The 16993-nt window shown below is 40.4% G+C and overlaps 1 protein-coding gene across 1 annotated transcript in view; it reads right to left on the reverse strand.

Annotated features, from left to right (window-relative positions):
• The window catches only part of LOC149223160 (conserved oligomeric Golgi complex subunit 2-like), a 149551-nt gene that overhangs the window by 94910 nt on the left and 37648 nt on the right, over positions 1-16993 (reverse strand). The window contains exon 3 of the mRNA XM_089387805.1: positions 5533-5739. Coding sequence (XP_089243931.1) covers positions 5533-5739 — 207 coding nt within the window. The remainder of the gene's footprint in view (positions 1-5532; positions 5740-16993) is intronic.

The raw sequence follows: 16993 nt of genomic DNA on the forward strand, positions 1-16993 counted from the left end.
TTGACCTTGTGTACTTATAGAGTACAACTTTACCAACTTATCATACATAGCCTTTGATGTCTTCAAATCAGCTACAAAGGGTACAAGATGATCTTTGAGGGATTCAACGATAATCCTTTGTGCTCTTACTTCTTCCTTCTTGTATTTTGCTAATTCTTGAGTCTTTTCTTCGCTTGTTCAACTACTTCTCCAAAGACATCCTCCATGACTTCATGCTCTATGAGAGCCAAGTCAATTCTCTTCTTCCATGCTAGGAAGTTTGCTAGCCCAACAAGCTTGTTGCTTTTCTAGTAAAATGTAGCCATATGATCTCTAGATTGAGATATAGAACACAATCTAACACTTATTTGTCAACTAAGAGTCCTTCGTCTTGATGATGCCTCCAACAATCTTGATGTTTTCAAGACCTCCAAGGAGACTTCAAAGATTCCCTAGAAAGATGTCTTATAGGATGCCTTCAACAGTGATAGCTTCAAAGAGTGAATGATGATATCAAGATCCCTTGATGCTTCCTCTACTTCAAGATGATGCACTAGAGAATAAGGACTTTTCCTTCCTTCCTTTAATGAGACCTTGATGATGAGGTCTTCTTCTTCAACAAAAGCTTGATGTGGAAACCTTCTTTCTAGATCAATAGGTCTTCTTCTTTCCTTGTGTCCTTCTGCAAATGATTCCCCTTGACAAGCAAATCCTTCTTTGTGTCCTTTCAACTGACTTCTATTGTTCACCTTAGCTCTGATACCATGTTGGAGAATGCAGTGGGAAAGCTATTAATTCAATTTCTCCTTAATCCTTTATATTTTCTTGTGAACTTTATTTATCGGCATGTGTTTCTTTATTAGATCTTTTCATCAAACAAATATCAAGAGCAAAAGAATAAAGACAATAGACATAGAAATTAGGCTCTATGCCAGGACAAAATCCCTCCAAGGGGAAAACCCAGAAAATCTCTTCTCTTTTTATAGAATCTGCTTCAAATGAGACAACCGAGACCCAAACCCTAGACCAAGTCCTCCTCCAAGCACCAAGTCAACCCTCCAATAAGCCCTTCCAAGTGGATCATATCAACAAACATCAATCCTGCTTCAACCTGTTTCCAACTTCAACTTCGACCCTGGAACTTCGGCCCTATAGTTGCTGCAAAAACCCTAGGACAATTCTTCAAGAGATCTTCCTTTGAGCAAGACAATGTTTCTCAAAGTCAATGAGGTCAAATCAAAATATTCGCTCTTCCAGCAACTCGATCCTACAACTTGTTCTTTTGCAATTCGGACCTGCAATTTTGACCTTCCTTGAAGCTGCAGAAACCCTAATTCTTTGCACATGTGAGAAAGAAAGAGCCCAAAAAAAATATTCAAGACTTTTTCTTCCTTCCTTGATCTTCGCTCTAGCCTTCTTAGTCTTCTTAGCTTCAGATCGAACTTTTCTTGGGAGATCAAACTCGTGAGTGAATGAGTGCTAAATGAGATCGAAGATGCTTGTATTTATACACATCTGAGGGGTTCGAGTACCTTCCTATAGGCTAACTTGAAGTTGCTAGGGCCAACTGTTGAGAAATCTAGGGCATTCAATAAATAACAATTCTCTTCTTGATAATTGCTTGTGATGCTCTTTTTTCTTCTTAATATTATAATCAATTCTTCGTTAGCTTATTAATGTGTTCTTTCATCAAGACAATTACCAATATGCAATAACAAAAGAGACAAGTGACACAGTATATAGGCTTCTCCAGCCAAGGCCAAAACCTCTCACCTCTTGAGAGGAAAACCCAATCAAAATTCTTCTTCTAGATCTTCAATTGATAAGTACCAAGACCATTACACAAACCCTTGACTCTAGTATCCTTCCAAGAACCTTGTCACCAACCTTGATACTCTGCCTCTTCCTTCGTTCTGCCTTTCTCACATTGCTTTCCTCGGCTTCTTCTAGAGAAACTCGGTCTCTATCCTTCTTACTGCTTCTCCTCGACTTCCCTAGAGAATCTCGGTCTCTAGGTATTTACTTCGACCTCCCAGAAGGGTCTTTCTCTAGCTGCCCTAACTTCGCACTTCCCAGAAGATTTTGCTGCCCAGACTTCACTGCCCCAGAAGATTTTGCTGCCCAGAAGAAATTTCGTTGTCCCAAAAGATTCTGTTGCCCAGAAGAAACTTCGTTGTCCCAGAAGAAACCCTTCTTGTCTTCGTATAGCCCAGAAGAAACTTCGCTTTTCTTTCTTTCATACTCCTCTTTCAACCCCTTCTTTGCTCTTCCTTTTTACCCTATCTTTGCACTTCTTCTTATCTCAAGTAAGTCAAGTTTCTTGTCTTCAAATGGAGGACGAGTTAGGCTATATATACACCTCCTTCGCTGCCCTTTAGGCCGACTTGACAGCTGGAGTTAGGCCGACTTGATCTAGTAGCTTCCTTATCATTTGTAGGCCGACTTGAAGAGGTTTGGTGACAAGTTCTTGGAGGATACTTTACATAGATAATATTGACCTTTTACAAAGTGTAACATGACTTCATTTACATGACAATGACTCTTACATTTTATGACTAGATGACAAATAAATCCTAAAGACTCTCAATTGGAGTCTTGACTCAAAAAACAAAAACCCTTGCTCATGAAACCCATGAAGCAAGTCAATAAAATAATTTCATTTTTCTTTATTTACATCTTATTTCATAAAATCATATTTACATGTCATTATGAAGACCAAACCTAGTTACACTTTTCAACACCAATTTGTGCTAGGAAGCTTCCAGGACTTTCTAGACTCCAAATAAATTATTTTACAAGGTACATATTGCCCAGATGGGTCTTATATTCATGACATTGACTCTCTTGACTCATGACAATAAATCTTATGACCTAACAAACCCTAAAAGCATGAAAAACGTACTTTTACCTAGAAGACCATCAAAAGAAGCATGAAACCCATGCTCTAAAATAATAATTTTTCTTTCTTCTTTTGCTTGTTACATAAGATATACATATTGACATGAGTACAATGACAATTATGAAGACAGAAACTAGTTACATTTTCCAACATCCTCCACCCTTATACCAGTAGCCATGACTAACAAAATTTCAGATCTGTTAATAGGCAGCCTTCCTCCCTCTCAACCAACAGTCCTTTGGGTTTCTAAAGATGGTTTTAGGTTGGCCTTCTCACTGTTTTAGCAGAAGGTGCTTGTTGGTCTTTCTTATGAGCTGAGGTTTCGTCAGATCTGAAGGTTCCATTCTCAAATCTGGAGTTTCCCAAGCTCTAATACCATGTAGAAAAATTTAGTTTAGTTGTAACTTGTAGCCCATCCAGTTTCACGTTGTTTTGCATCAGGTTAAATCCCAGAACCCCAAACAGTTAGTTGATATAAACTTTATGCAATTTTTTCTTGAAACATTATAGAGCCACTCTACCATTTAACTTTCCAACTGATATAAGAAATAAACAAGCATGCTCACACACATAAATTTTACACATGTACATAGTTGTTTTTGGTCAACTAACCCTGGAAAAACCCACAAGGGGAAAACCAGTTCTAAGGGAGTCTTTATATTACTTTTAAGGAGATTTGTACATAGAAAGAAAAATAACTTATCTCCATTATTTGAGTTTCCTAATGACACTGTGTGAATACAAGGAATTGGAGCCTCCACACAATCCTTAACTCAGACTGATTCTCAGTCTCAAATTCTTTGCTAGTACTCTGTGCCAATGCCACGAATTTTGGGCCTTAGCAGAACTTCTCTTGGAAACACAAGCCTTAAACTCTAACCAGAAGACTCCAATTTCTATGCTGAAGTAACCTCAATAAATTCACTGACAGTCTGAAGTGTTATGGGTCTGCTCACCCAAAATTTTCGGCCTAGACTTCTCCTGGAACTTGGCCTGAACATAGCCACAAATCTCGGCCTAGAAGAGGCTAATACCCAGCGAAAATTTTCAGCTACAAACTCGAGATGAATCCTATAGCAAACTCGGTTGAACAACCTGTCATCAACATGTATAAACTAGCCTGCAAACTCATCTCTAAACTCGGCCTCTACACTTGAAATGAAGATCACGGGTTTGAATCCTGTGTTATCAACTGGAAGTTCGAGCCTGAATGTCTCTAGGAATTCGGGCTCCTCTCCAAGCTGTTCGACTCCTTTCTTTCACCTACAATCTGCCTCCTTTCTCTCCTTTGCTTACTCCTTTGCAAGCACGAGTTTTTTCTCACAACCTCCTACGTTCTCCTCAAATTTCATGAGAAGAATGAGGCTCTCCCTTTTTGCACAAGCCTTAAACACTGGCTTGTGTGCTCCTCCCCTTCGCTGGCTCGAGCTCCTCATTAGCTCTCTCTTCCTTTCTCTCAAAATGCTCTTGAGAGAATAATACTCCTTTTCCCTCCTTTTTCCCTTTTTGTCTCTTCATAAGATGAAATACCTAACCCTAGTGATCTAATGGTTGAGATTAAATCTCAGCTCATTAGATCAAGGGTGGCGATTTCACCCTCTCTTGACCCCCTCTCTTATGTGGTCCCCCTCACTTAAAAAACCTCCTAGTCACTTTGACATGTTATTGACCTTGTGCACTTTTTCTCTCATAAAGTGACTTTTAAAACATAAAAGTCACTTTAATAATATAAAGTCACTTTGTACTTTTCACATAAAGTCACTTTAATAATACTTGTGACTTTAATAAATTAAAATACATGGTACATATCTCATAAAAAGTACTTTTGCTCCAAGATATTAATAACTCTTAATGTCCCTAGACAAAAAGATTATTAATGTGTCTTCCTAGGCCAAAAGGATAAATGCCTAAGAAACACTTCCTTAGTACCATTTTTCTCAACAGTAATCTCATTAACAAGGTCTATTCATATTGAGAAGTTCCCTTGGTATAGAGAAGTAATGGTCATTGTTGCCCTAAACCTGTGACCTTATAAATCTTCAAACCCATGTTTTTCAAAGAAAACAAGTAGGAGAATGTTAGAGATGTGTTATATTCTTTGCATGTGGACTACAACAAGTGCAAATCCAATATCCGCACTAGTGGGAGGGCACTGAAACAGATTATGAGGAGCGGCAGTAGCGAGGGACATTGAGGTTCAAGTCAGTGCCATGAATTGTTTTGAGTGGGGTTCATCTTCAGCCTATTTTTGTGCTTTTTTAACCAATGGTTTTTGAGACCACTGTAATCTAATTCAGGATTACGGATTAGGGTTTTGCATTTTGCAAAATAACTAGATATTCAATTGTGAACAGTCAAGTTAATACAATGAAGAAGATAGAGATGCCGCTCTAAGATAGGCTAGTTTCCCAATTAAAGGTTTCTAGAGTAAATTGTTGTGTAATCTGGGTGTGCCATTGTTGTTATTTCCGTTTTACTTAAGAATCCATATGCATCACTTGCATAATTTATAGCTTACAACCATATTGCAAGCATAATGGAACATTAGTCAAACTTTTGCTAGTGATATAATATTCATAGGCAAATCAAGACTACAAGAGTGTAAATGGTACGTTAAATATAAGATAGTGAAAGAAAGAGAGAATGCGACAGACCTGTGCACGAGCAATATAAAACTTCAAGCGATTCATTTCACTTGCAATTCGTTCCAAAAGCATGCTTCGAGTTTCCTCAAGATTTGCACCATTCTCAGATATCTCTGCCATGGTACCATTGCTAAAGCAACTCTTGCTAGCTGGCTCAATTTGAGATATGGGTCCTTCTTCAGGCATGCTTTGCAATTCCACCATTAGTTTCTCTACCTGCACAATTATTTTCCTAAAAAAATCAGTTCAAGGTTTTAACCTATTGAAATAAAAATAAAATTGTGTTCAATTCTGGTGTTTTAAAGCTCTAGCACGAATTCAAAATATCAGCCACCATAAAATAAAACTGGTTTTAATCATTAAGTTTTAATCAAATTCCAAACCTCCCGTTTGCTTATTCACTAAGATGGTCACATACCTGATTTGCATTTAACTGTTTTATCCTCATTGAGAAATAGGGAGTAAAATACCTACTGAGAACATGACATGGTACAAAGTTTGCTACCTCAATGTCAAAACTAAAGTGTTCATCCAGGTTTGAACAGACAAGGCTGCCACAGCCAATGCTATCAATAATTGCAGAAATCAAAGTGCGTAATCACAGTGTTGAAAATATCGGTATCGGCAAAATATCGGCAAGGGTCCAGAAAATATCTTATCGGCAATATCGGCAAAAATATCGGCAAGCATAAAAAAAAAAAATTTCAAATTTTTAAATATAGCCGATATTTTGCCGATATTTTGCCGATATTTTCCGATATTTGCCGATATTTTGAAAATATCGCGATATTTTCTCGGCGATATATCGTTTTGCCGAAAATATCGCGATATTTTCGAATATCGCCGATATATCGCAGATATTATCAATAGTGCTTCAGACAGCTGACGTGCACAGGAAACCCTAGGAAGTAATACTGGCGTCATGACCCAGCAATTTATACAATGGCGCCCGCATCATGTTCCAATTTAGAAAAGCAAGGTAGGTCCTGTTTCTTATGGGTGCTCTTGACTATGAGAAAGTTCTGAAAAAGGTAAAGCAAAAGGACATTCAGTAAGTACTGGTGACGGTCACTGATTCTATTCCACTTGTTAGCAAAACAAAGTTTCTCAGCCAAAATTTGGTTTGGCTTGGTCAAATCCAATAAAATTTGTGAATACCTGGCGAGCTTTGCATGAAACTTGTACAGACTTGCAAGTCTCACAAAACTTGCTGTTAAATTTGTCGTTGAAACTGGCTGGTGAAAGCTCATTTATGTTTTCATTACTCATATGTTGTTTTCTTCTTTGTTCGGCCTTCTCAAGATTTTGAAACATCTTTTAGCGTTCTCCACTATACAGCTAATCTGGACCATTGCCAAGAAGACTTAAAGGGTTCTACAGTGGATTTTCAGCTTTGATCAACTGTTTCAAAAATTTAAAGTTCAATGCAGTGAATATTAAGCTGATTTCAGAGAGAACAAACAAATTTTAAATTGCAGATTTCTGTCCTCTTAATGTAGATTTTCTCAAAGATTTAAGCACTTATGAATTTCTTTTGGCCAAACGAGGGTTTTCCAATGGGATGTTTCTTCATCAACTAGCTGCTTCAGCAGATCAAAAGGGCATCAAAGAAGGTATTTGGGGATTTGCTCCCCTCCTCCTCTAGAAACGTGTCGAAGTTACACTCACTACAGAGCTTGTCAAAAAAGTTGAAGTGGAAGTGGATGAACTTACCAAAGAACTTGATACACTTACCAGATTAGGTAGAGTTCCTGATAGAAATCTAGTCTGGCTTCGAAAAAGGTGTTCTAGTTTGCTTAGGCCCAGAACTATGCCTTTTTTATGATCAAATCTTGGACATTTTTGCTTGTTAGTATGATCAATAAGTAAAAACTCACCAAATTTCCAAAATAAACTCCCTATCCAGTAATAAATTTCCCTTTTCTCATGCACACAAATCAATGAGGTCACCTTCTCTAAAAATAATCATCTCCTAGTTTCCAAAGCTAGCAAGGAGGAATCAATTGACCTAGGCACCCTTCTTTGCCAAAAATAATTGATGAGGCAACCACTGAAAATAGATCTGAAGCATGCAGCCAACTTTTTAGCTCATTGCCAAATTTACCAAAGGAGGTGCACAGTGTTTCCTTAAGAATGATGTTCCCATGTGTCACACTTGAACCTTGAGAATGATGTTGCCACATGTCACACTGCAACCTTGAGCATGATGCCCTCACTTGCCAATAATAAACATGCTTTAAGATAGCAATTCAACTCCTAAAAAATAGGAAAGATGACAAATGTAGGGAAGTGCTAGGATATCATTGTATAGCATGCCTAAGTCCAAAGGAAAGAGTGTCATCATGGTGGTAGTTGATAAACTTACCAAGTATGCACACTTGTGTGCACTATCTCATCATTTCAAAGCGAGTACAGTCACTACTGCATTTATGGAAACAGTTCAAAAGCTAAATGGAAACCCAAAGATTATTGTAAGTGATAGAGATCCCATTTTCATTGGAAATTTTTGGACAAAATTATTTTCTTGTCTTGGTACTCAATTAGCTCATAGCTCATCTTATCATCCTCAATCCGAGAGGCAAACTGAGATAGTGAACAAATGTTTGGAAGGATATCTTCATTGTTTTGTATCTGATAAACAAACGCAATGGGTCAAGTGGTTACCTTTGACAAAATGGTGGTATAACACTTCCTTCCATATTGCAGCAAAATTGACCCCATTTATGGCACTTTATGGATATTATCCACCATCCATCACATCGTCTTTAAGAGAAAATTCTAAGGTTAAAGCAGTGGAAGATCACATTGAGCATCAACAACAAGTTCTCCAACTCTTAAAGGATAACCTCACTCTGGCACAAAATTGAATGAAACAATAGGCAGATCAGCATCGCAGTGAAAGAAGTTTTGACATAGGTGATTGGGTATTTTTATGGCTACAACCATACAAACAAATGTCCCTCAATCAAGCTAAGAAGGATAATAAATTATCACCCAAGTACTATGGTCCTTACAAGGTGTTGCAAAAGATTGGTACTATGGCATACAAATTGGAGTTGCATGCATCTTCCCGAGTACACCCAATTTTCCATGTTTCATGCTTAAAGAAAGTTATAAGTGACAAGCTCCCATTTCAAACAATATTGCCAGAACTTGACAAGGAAGGAAAAATCATATTGGAGCCTGAAGCAATCACGGAAACAATAACCTGGCAGCTACGGGATCGGTCAATTTCGAAGTATCTCATTAAGTGGAAGAACTTATCTACTAAAGATTCCACATGGGAGGATGAGTATTTTATACAGAAGCATCAAATACTCAAGCATTGAAGACAACACTTTTTTTAAGGAGAGGGGCATGTTAGGTCCCTATAATACTAGTGTAGCCCCCATATTGTTATTGTTGTGCCCCATAAAATCCCATTATTGTTATTGTTGTGCCCTTACATTATTATGGTTATGTAGGCCTTGATTATATTGTGACCCTTTAGACTCCTATATATACCAAGGAGATCTTTCCATTTGTATCATCCAAGAATTGTTCATTTATGTGATGTAAAAGGAGGTCACCCCCTCGAAGAGGTTTATTTTCAAGTCGTTGATCTATCTATTCTTCTGTTTTTTGTGATCTAGTTACATAACATATTTAATGAGTGAACATTAAGACAACAGTCATTTAGGGCTAGAAAAATTTACTTTGAGAACAACACTACTCCTGTTATTGGCGATGCCAATGATAATGCTACTCTTTTCCAAACAATTCTCAAAGTTGTCAACCCTCCAATTACAAGGAAAAACATTTTTCACTCTATGAACCCAACCCAGACCTCAACCAACCCTAGAAAGGATGAAATGGAGAAACATTGTCTATGAGGCTTTTGAGAAAGCCATAGGTACCTTTTTCAATTCTATTCAAATATAAAATTTAATCTTGCTAGATTTCCATGTTAGCATGTCATGATTGAGAAGAATGTTGTATATAGTTGGGGGTTCAAAGCCCTTAATTTAAACTCTCTCAAAGATAACATTTACAATTATGTTGTTTGAAGTGTTGAGAAAGAAAAAAGAGTGTGGCTTCCAAACACCATGACTCAACCCAATCCATCTTGTCTCATGATTTAGAAGGGTTCACTATCAATTAAGATAATCAACAATGGGATAATGTGGTCAAATCTTAGAATAAAGCCATAAGACCATCTTCAATCTTTCCTGATAGGACCATGGTCCTTCAAGTTTAACTAAATAAGTTGTCAAATGGAATTATCTAAAAAAGTGTTTTGAATGCATATCTCTCCACAACCTAGAGCCTATGATACTAGTTGAGAGTTTTCCATGATAGCCATTACCTGATTCCCTATCCACAACTCTCCTTATATGTGAAAATATTTCCTCGCCATTCATTTACCAGTGAAAGGATTAAACCATCTTGCCCCCTCTTCAATGGGAATGTCCAAATTGATCATGGCTTAAAATCCCATCTATTGTGATAATCTTCAATATCCTAATGCAAATCTTTTGATACCAACAACCGAGCCTACCAAATACATTTGAAAATTAATGAAACAGAAATTTTCATCGCACCAACGACATCCCTGTTACCACCAAAAAGAGGGTAAGCCCACAATTGAAATTTTTTCTCCTTCCTTGGACAGCCAGTAGTCCACATCGCTCAATACATGATGACATGCCATGACCCTCCACCATTTGCACTGATCAGACACCTCTCACTATCCAACATTCCTCTTGAAGGAAGGTGGGTCATCATTCGGCAAGTACTTTAACCATCTTGCAATCATGTGCTTTTACTTAATGTTTTGGGCATTCTAACATGAATTAAGGGGTGATCTAAATTATTGATTGATCTTGACTACAAACCTATTCCCTCACTTCACCAAGGAGGTTAGTTTTTAACCCTAGTCCAATGAGACCTCTGAGGCCCTAGGGTTATAGGAGTGGCACTACTTGGGAGACTTGGATTGGAGTAGCATGTCCATGATTAGTCCATACTTACCACTTTCCATCATTCCCTAGACTTCATCTCCATTCTTTGGGCTTGTGGTTAATGGTTCATGGGGACCATCCTATCCCCATCCTTGAGTCTGGGCTGGAAACTTTGCCCTGGAGGTTGATGCAACTAAAAGAATGATAAAAGCATAAAATGGTCACAATGAAAGAAAAATAAAGTTAAAATACAAAATATGGCTAAGACATTAATTAGCGTGTGGGAAAAAGCATGGCATGAGCTCTACCCCCTCGTTAGCCATCACCCAATTCCTTGAGCACTTGATGCTCCATCACTTAAAAAAGGAACTCTTGCATGTCCCACCCCTGATGAGTAATACATCAACTCATCATTAATGGGTAAATAAATGCTAAATCATTAATAGCAATCTTGGGCTCCTAAGTTATGCTCCCAATCAAAACATTATCAAAAATAAGTAAAAGGTGCACCAGAGGGGTGGAAAAATCGAGCCAAGGAAAGGGGTAACTCGTGCCACCACGATTTCTCCCTCCATACATCTATACACATAGGATGATGGACCTCCATCAGTTGGTCCCATGGCCATGGCATCTTGGCCTGAAGTCCATCCCCTCCATTGCAACAATAATCACAAGCACATACAGATTGAAGGGTTGACCTAAGACATGTGACCTCCCCTTAGGGGTTGGAAACACCTAATAGGGTTGACCATCTAGCTATCCCTAACACAAGTAGGAAACACTTTTACAAAACTTGGTCTAATTAGATATTTGAAGTTTATCTCAAGTTGAAGTATTGTTATCCACTTAACAATTAAGTCTGGTCCACTATGATGCATCTATGGTCATTGTACCTAATGATTGGTGGCTTTCACTTGATCTTGAGATGGTTTTGCCAAGTGGTTCTTCACACAACAACAAATGCCTTTGACGGCACATCACAACACTACACTACATAGCATGCCTAGGCCATTTTGCATCTTCCAGAGAGTGGTGATGACCTTGCAAGTGCAGTGTTGCCCCTCCAAAGCAAAGTGTTGAGCACTTTGATGATTCCAGATGATGATTGACACCCCAATGCACCCCTAGATGCTGAAACGCTAAGCTCCTCTTGCTTGGTATTGCATTTACATGATGTTGCACCTAGTGGACCCAAGACACCCCCAAGTTGGCCTTGACATTGTTTGATGGGCAATGATTGATCCAGAGTCCAGATGATGATGGTTATCCCTAGGATGACAAGGGAGGACTTGTACTCACTATGTAAAAATTTCTCATTTCCCACCCTGGTTTTCAGTTTCACCTTATTTCTCCAAAATAGTTAAATGACCTTTCCCATATCCATACATTTAACAGCTGGAAAATAAATTTTGTTGAAAACACAAATTCTGGAAATTTTACAGAATGCTGGAAAATGCAGAAATAAAAAATCAGTAGGTACAAACAGCCATTTAACACATTTAAACACAGTAATTTTTGGTCAAGGTGACCCTGGAAAAACCCCCTACAACTCTTGGAGAAAACCAGTTCGAGAGTTCCTTCTTATTTCTGAAAAATGCTTTTTACAATGAGAAATATTCAGCAAAAATCAGCAAGTAAACTTTTACAACTTATCTCGTTTTTCGTGCCTCACAGCCAACTGGAAAAACTTGCAAACAACAAAATCTGAACAGCAATAAATGTTGTACGTCCTCCTCGATTTTTGTGCCAATTTTCAGCCTTAAATTTTGTTGTACGGCCTGCCTAGAAAATCGTGCAAGCCACCAAAAATTCTGCTGTATGATTTCCTCGATTTCTACGCCGAAAACTGTTGTACGGCCTCCTTGAAAATCGTGCCAGCAAACTCAGATTTCTGCTCCTCAATTTCTATGCAAACTGTTGTACGGCCTTCTTGAAAATCATGCCCAAAAATATGCCTTTCACTGTATGTTAACTCAGTTGTACGGACTTGCTGGAATGCTGTCTTGGAATGTGTGCCAAGCTGCTGCCTCCTTCTCCTCCCTGTCCATAAATCTCCCTTGCTCTCCTTCTCCCAATCTGTTCATGAAAGAATGAATGACCTTTTCCTCCTTTTCCTCCTTTAATCTAACCCTAAGTGACTTTTGGGTGATCCCTAAATCCAATGGCTGAAATAGATTGAGATCTAGGGCTGAGATTAAATGCTCATTTAAATCTCACTTTCTATTTTTTAATTCACCCCACTTTAATAAAGACCCACTTAGTCATTTATTTCCAAAGTCACTTTTCCTTTCTAATTTTACATTGACTTTATTAAAGTCACTTTAAAATTAGACTTTAGTAACTTTATCACTTAAAGTCACTTTTAAATTAGATTTGACTTTATAAAAATTATGAAGTCACTTTAGGAGAAAAATTAAATTCTTTTGGACACTTTTCCCTAGGCCAAAGATCAAAGCCTTAGGGAACCACCTATCCTCCGGTACCAAATTTCAACACTCCCTCTTACCGAGGAAGGTGTTCCTCACCACACCCATCTTGTCTCTGAAGTAGTCATGCTTGCCCCGTGGTAAGGCTTTGGTAAGAATATCTGCAACCTACTCATCAGTGGGAATATACTCAAGCTTCACAGCGCCCTTTTGAACACAGTCTCTGATGAAATGATATTTGATCCCGATATGCTTTGACCTGTCATGAAATACTGGATTCTCCGTGAGTTTAATGCAACTCTGATTATCACAGTAAATCACTAAAGGTCTCAACGGCTGACCAAATAAGCCAAACAACATCTTGCGAAGCCAGATGACCTCACAACTAGCTAAACTGGCTGCCATATACACTGCTTCTGCTGAACTCAATGCTACTGACTGCTGCTTCCGGCTGAACCATGACACTACTGCTGAACCCAACCCAAAACAGCACCCTGAAGTGCTCTTCCTATCAGAAGCACAACTTGCCCAATCAGAATCAGTATAACCTTCCAGTCTCACTCCATCCCCCTGCCTGTAGTCCAGACCATAATCCATTGTCCCCTGCAAGTACCACAAAATGTGTTTTGCAACCACCCAGTGAACCTTCCTAGGCTCACACATAAACTGACTCATCATGTTGATTGCAAAACAAATATCTGGTCTAGTGTTGACCAAATACATCAAGAAACCAATCAGCTGCCTGTACAATGTGGGATCCACCAACTCGGAATCTGAAGCATGAAGCTTCTTCCAGTTGGTGATCATCGATGTCGACATGGGTTTACATCCTCCATGTGGAATCTGCCAAGGATGTCCACAATATACTTCCCCTGCCCCAGGAATAAATGCCCCTCCTCCTGCCACACCTCCAAACCCAAAAAGTAATGCATCAAGCGATGTCCTTCATCTCAAACTCCGCCACAAGATCTCTCTTGCAGTGCTCTATGAGTCTCTCTGCACCTGTAATGACCAAGTCATCCACATACAGCACCAGAATGAGAGGCTCCTCACCTATCACAATAAAGTAAAGGTTCGGATCTGCCTCACTCTTTGTGAAACCCATCCCCTGCAAGTATGTATCTATCCTGGAATACCAAGCTCTGGGAGCTTGCTTCAAGCCATAAAGGGCCTTCTTCAGCCTGCACACATGGGACTCCTTCCCATGCACCTCAAAGCCCTGTGGCTGCTCAATGTACACCTCCTCCTGTATGAAGCCATTGAGAAATGCAGTCTTCACATCCATCCGGTGGATCTTCCAACCCATCTCTGCTGCTATCAATACAATGGAGCGAATCGAAGTATATCGAGCCACGGGAGCGAATGTCTCCTCATAATCAACTCCGTCTACCTGGGAGAACCCTCTAGCCACAAACCTTGCTTTAAATTTCTCAATGCTGCCATCTGCAGCATGCTTTACCTTGTAAATCCATCTGGAAGTAACCACGGATTTGCCCTCAGGCCTCAGCACTACCTCCCAAACATCATTCTTCATGATAGAAGAATACTACTCCTGCATGGCCTCTCTCCAGACCTGCTGGCTAGCTGCCTCCTCATAGCTAGAAGGCTCAGAGTCAAGGATGCTGGTAGCCATTACCATATAGCTACAAAACCTCTCAGGTGGTCTACTCTCTCTGACCGGCCTCTTAGGCTCAGCAACAAATGTGGCATCTCTCAAGGTGTCCTGAAGCCACTTGGGCTTCCTCTTCCCTGAGTGCACTTCTCCCATAGGAGAATGAAACTCCTCCTCCCCATCATCATCAGGAGCCTGAACTCCTGACTGTCTGTCTGTTGTCCTCCTGCCTGCACCTGAACCTGTAGAAGCTGAGGTACCATGTGAACTGTCCATCAGTGGACTCCCTAGTGAACTGCTCTGTGAACTACTCTGCATGCTGCCCGGAGCACCACCCCTCTAGCTCGGCGAGCCACTGCTCACTGACGGACCTGACATCCTCATAGATGTACCTCCGGATCCTCCTGATCCCTGCGACTGACTCAACTGCTGCTGAGGGTCTGGCTGATCCAGATACTCTAACTCCCGTGATCTCCTAAAGGCCCTATCCTCCTCGAACTTCACATCCCGCCTGACAACAACTTTCCTCTGTGCAGGAATGTAAATCTAAAAGGCCTTTAAGGTCTCACTGTAGCCCACAAAGATACCCTTCTCTGCGGTGGGCTCTAGTTTGGTCCTCTTCTCCTTGGGTATGTAGGAGTATGTAATGCACCCAAAGATACGAAGATTACCAATATCAGGCTTCTTCCCAGAAAAAACCTCCTCCGGAGTCATGTGCCCCAAGGCACGGTGCGGACTCCTGTTCTGCAAATAAACAGCTGTGTTGTAGGCCTCTGCCCACAAGAACAATGGCAACCCCTAATCATGTAACATGGCTTTGGCAGCCCCTACGATGGATCTGTTCTTCCTCTCCGCAACCCCGTTCTGCTGGGGGTTGTAAGGAACAGTGAACTCCCTCCTAATGCCTGCGTCCGCACAATAGTCAACAAACTCTCCAAGGCTGTACTCTCCCCCATTGTCCGACCTCAGGGACTTGATCTTCCGACCTGTTTGTGTCTCCACAAGAGCTCTAAACTCCTGAAACTGCTTGAAGACCTCACTCTTGGTCTTCAAGAAATAAATCCAGGTCCTCCTGGAGTCATCATCAATGAATAAAACATAGTACTCATATCCACTCAAGGAAACATGAGACATCCGACCGCTCACATCGGAATGAATCAAATCAAGTATCCCAGTCGCTCTGCTGTCACTACTGGGAAAAGGGGATTTGGCAAACTTTCCCATCGCACATCCTCTGCAAGTATCAAAGTGATCAATACTGAAATCTGGCACACCTGTAGTGATCTCCCGCAAGGTCCTCAAGGCTCCATGATACATATGTCCCATCCTGCGGTGCCAAATCTCACACAGCTCAGAACTGCTAGCTCTGTTGTCGGTACTACTGCTCAATGCCAAAAGGGACTGGAATGCAAACTTGTACACCTTTGCATGGCGTACACCTATCACTCTAGCTGAATCAGCTGGAGTGCCTTTGGGATACATCAACACCTGTCCTCCCCTGAACAGTACCTCATATCCTCTGTCCTCCAAAGCTGAGACAGATATGAGGTTCTTCCTCATCCCTGGCACATAAAGAACATCTGACACCTTCAAGGGAGGTTTGGACTCCCTTTGAAATGTCAGTGTCCCCACACCGACTGCTCTAACAACTCTGTCATCACTGAGTACTACCTCTATATCAGTGCCACTCTCTGAAAGCTTTGAGAATTACTCAAGGACTCCTGTCATGTGACGTGAAGCCCCACTGTCCACATACCAGATACCCAAAGATGCTCCACTAATCGAGGGAAAAGCATGCTCCCTCTGAACCTGTGTGGCAGGTGATCCTGCACTAGAGGACTCATACGCAGTGAACCAAACTCCCAGTCAAAACAAACTGCAAAGTCCTCAACCTCTGCTGAAGCTGCCACGCTCTGGTTCTTCCCCTTCTTCTTCTTCTTCTTCTCCGGACACACAACTGCATAGTGTCCCATCTTTTGACAATTCCAACACTTCACCTTGGAATAGTCCTTTTGTGTGTTACCCTCTTTACCTTTACCTTTGCCTTTACCCCCACCATTGCTTGTGGAAGCCTGCTTCTTCCCTTTGCCTTTCTTGCCTCCTGCCGACAGTGCTACATCCTCATCCTGCTCAACTGGCTTGGCTGCCCCAAGCTGACCTTTCCTGATCTTTGTCTGAATGCAATCATCCCAAAACCTCTCCCATGTGGGAAGGGTCTCACGTGCACAAACCCCATCAGCAAAGCTCATCTATGAACGGGGAAGGCCATTCACTACAATCAGCACCAACTCAGTGGGTGGAATGTCCTCTCCAACTGCTGCCAACTCATCTCTCACATTAGTAATCTTTGTGAGATATCCAGCTGCACTATCATTGCCCATCTTAAAGAGATTTAAATTATGAAGTATTTGCTTGTACACAAACTATGTAAAAGAAAATCCCAGCAAGAAAATCACTTCGTAATATAAACTATGGAATTCAAAAAACTAATG

This window comes from Pinus tabuliformis, chromosome Q (genome assembly GCF_031772625.1).
Source record: "Pinus tabuliformis cultivar Carrire ecotype Pingquan chromosome Q, CPIR1, whole genome shotgun sequence".
Lineage (NCBI taxonomy): Eukaryota > Viridiplantae > Streptophyta > Pinopsida > Pinales > Pinaceae > Pinus > Pinus tabuliformis.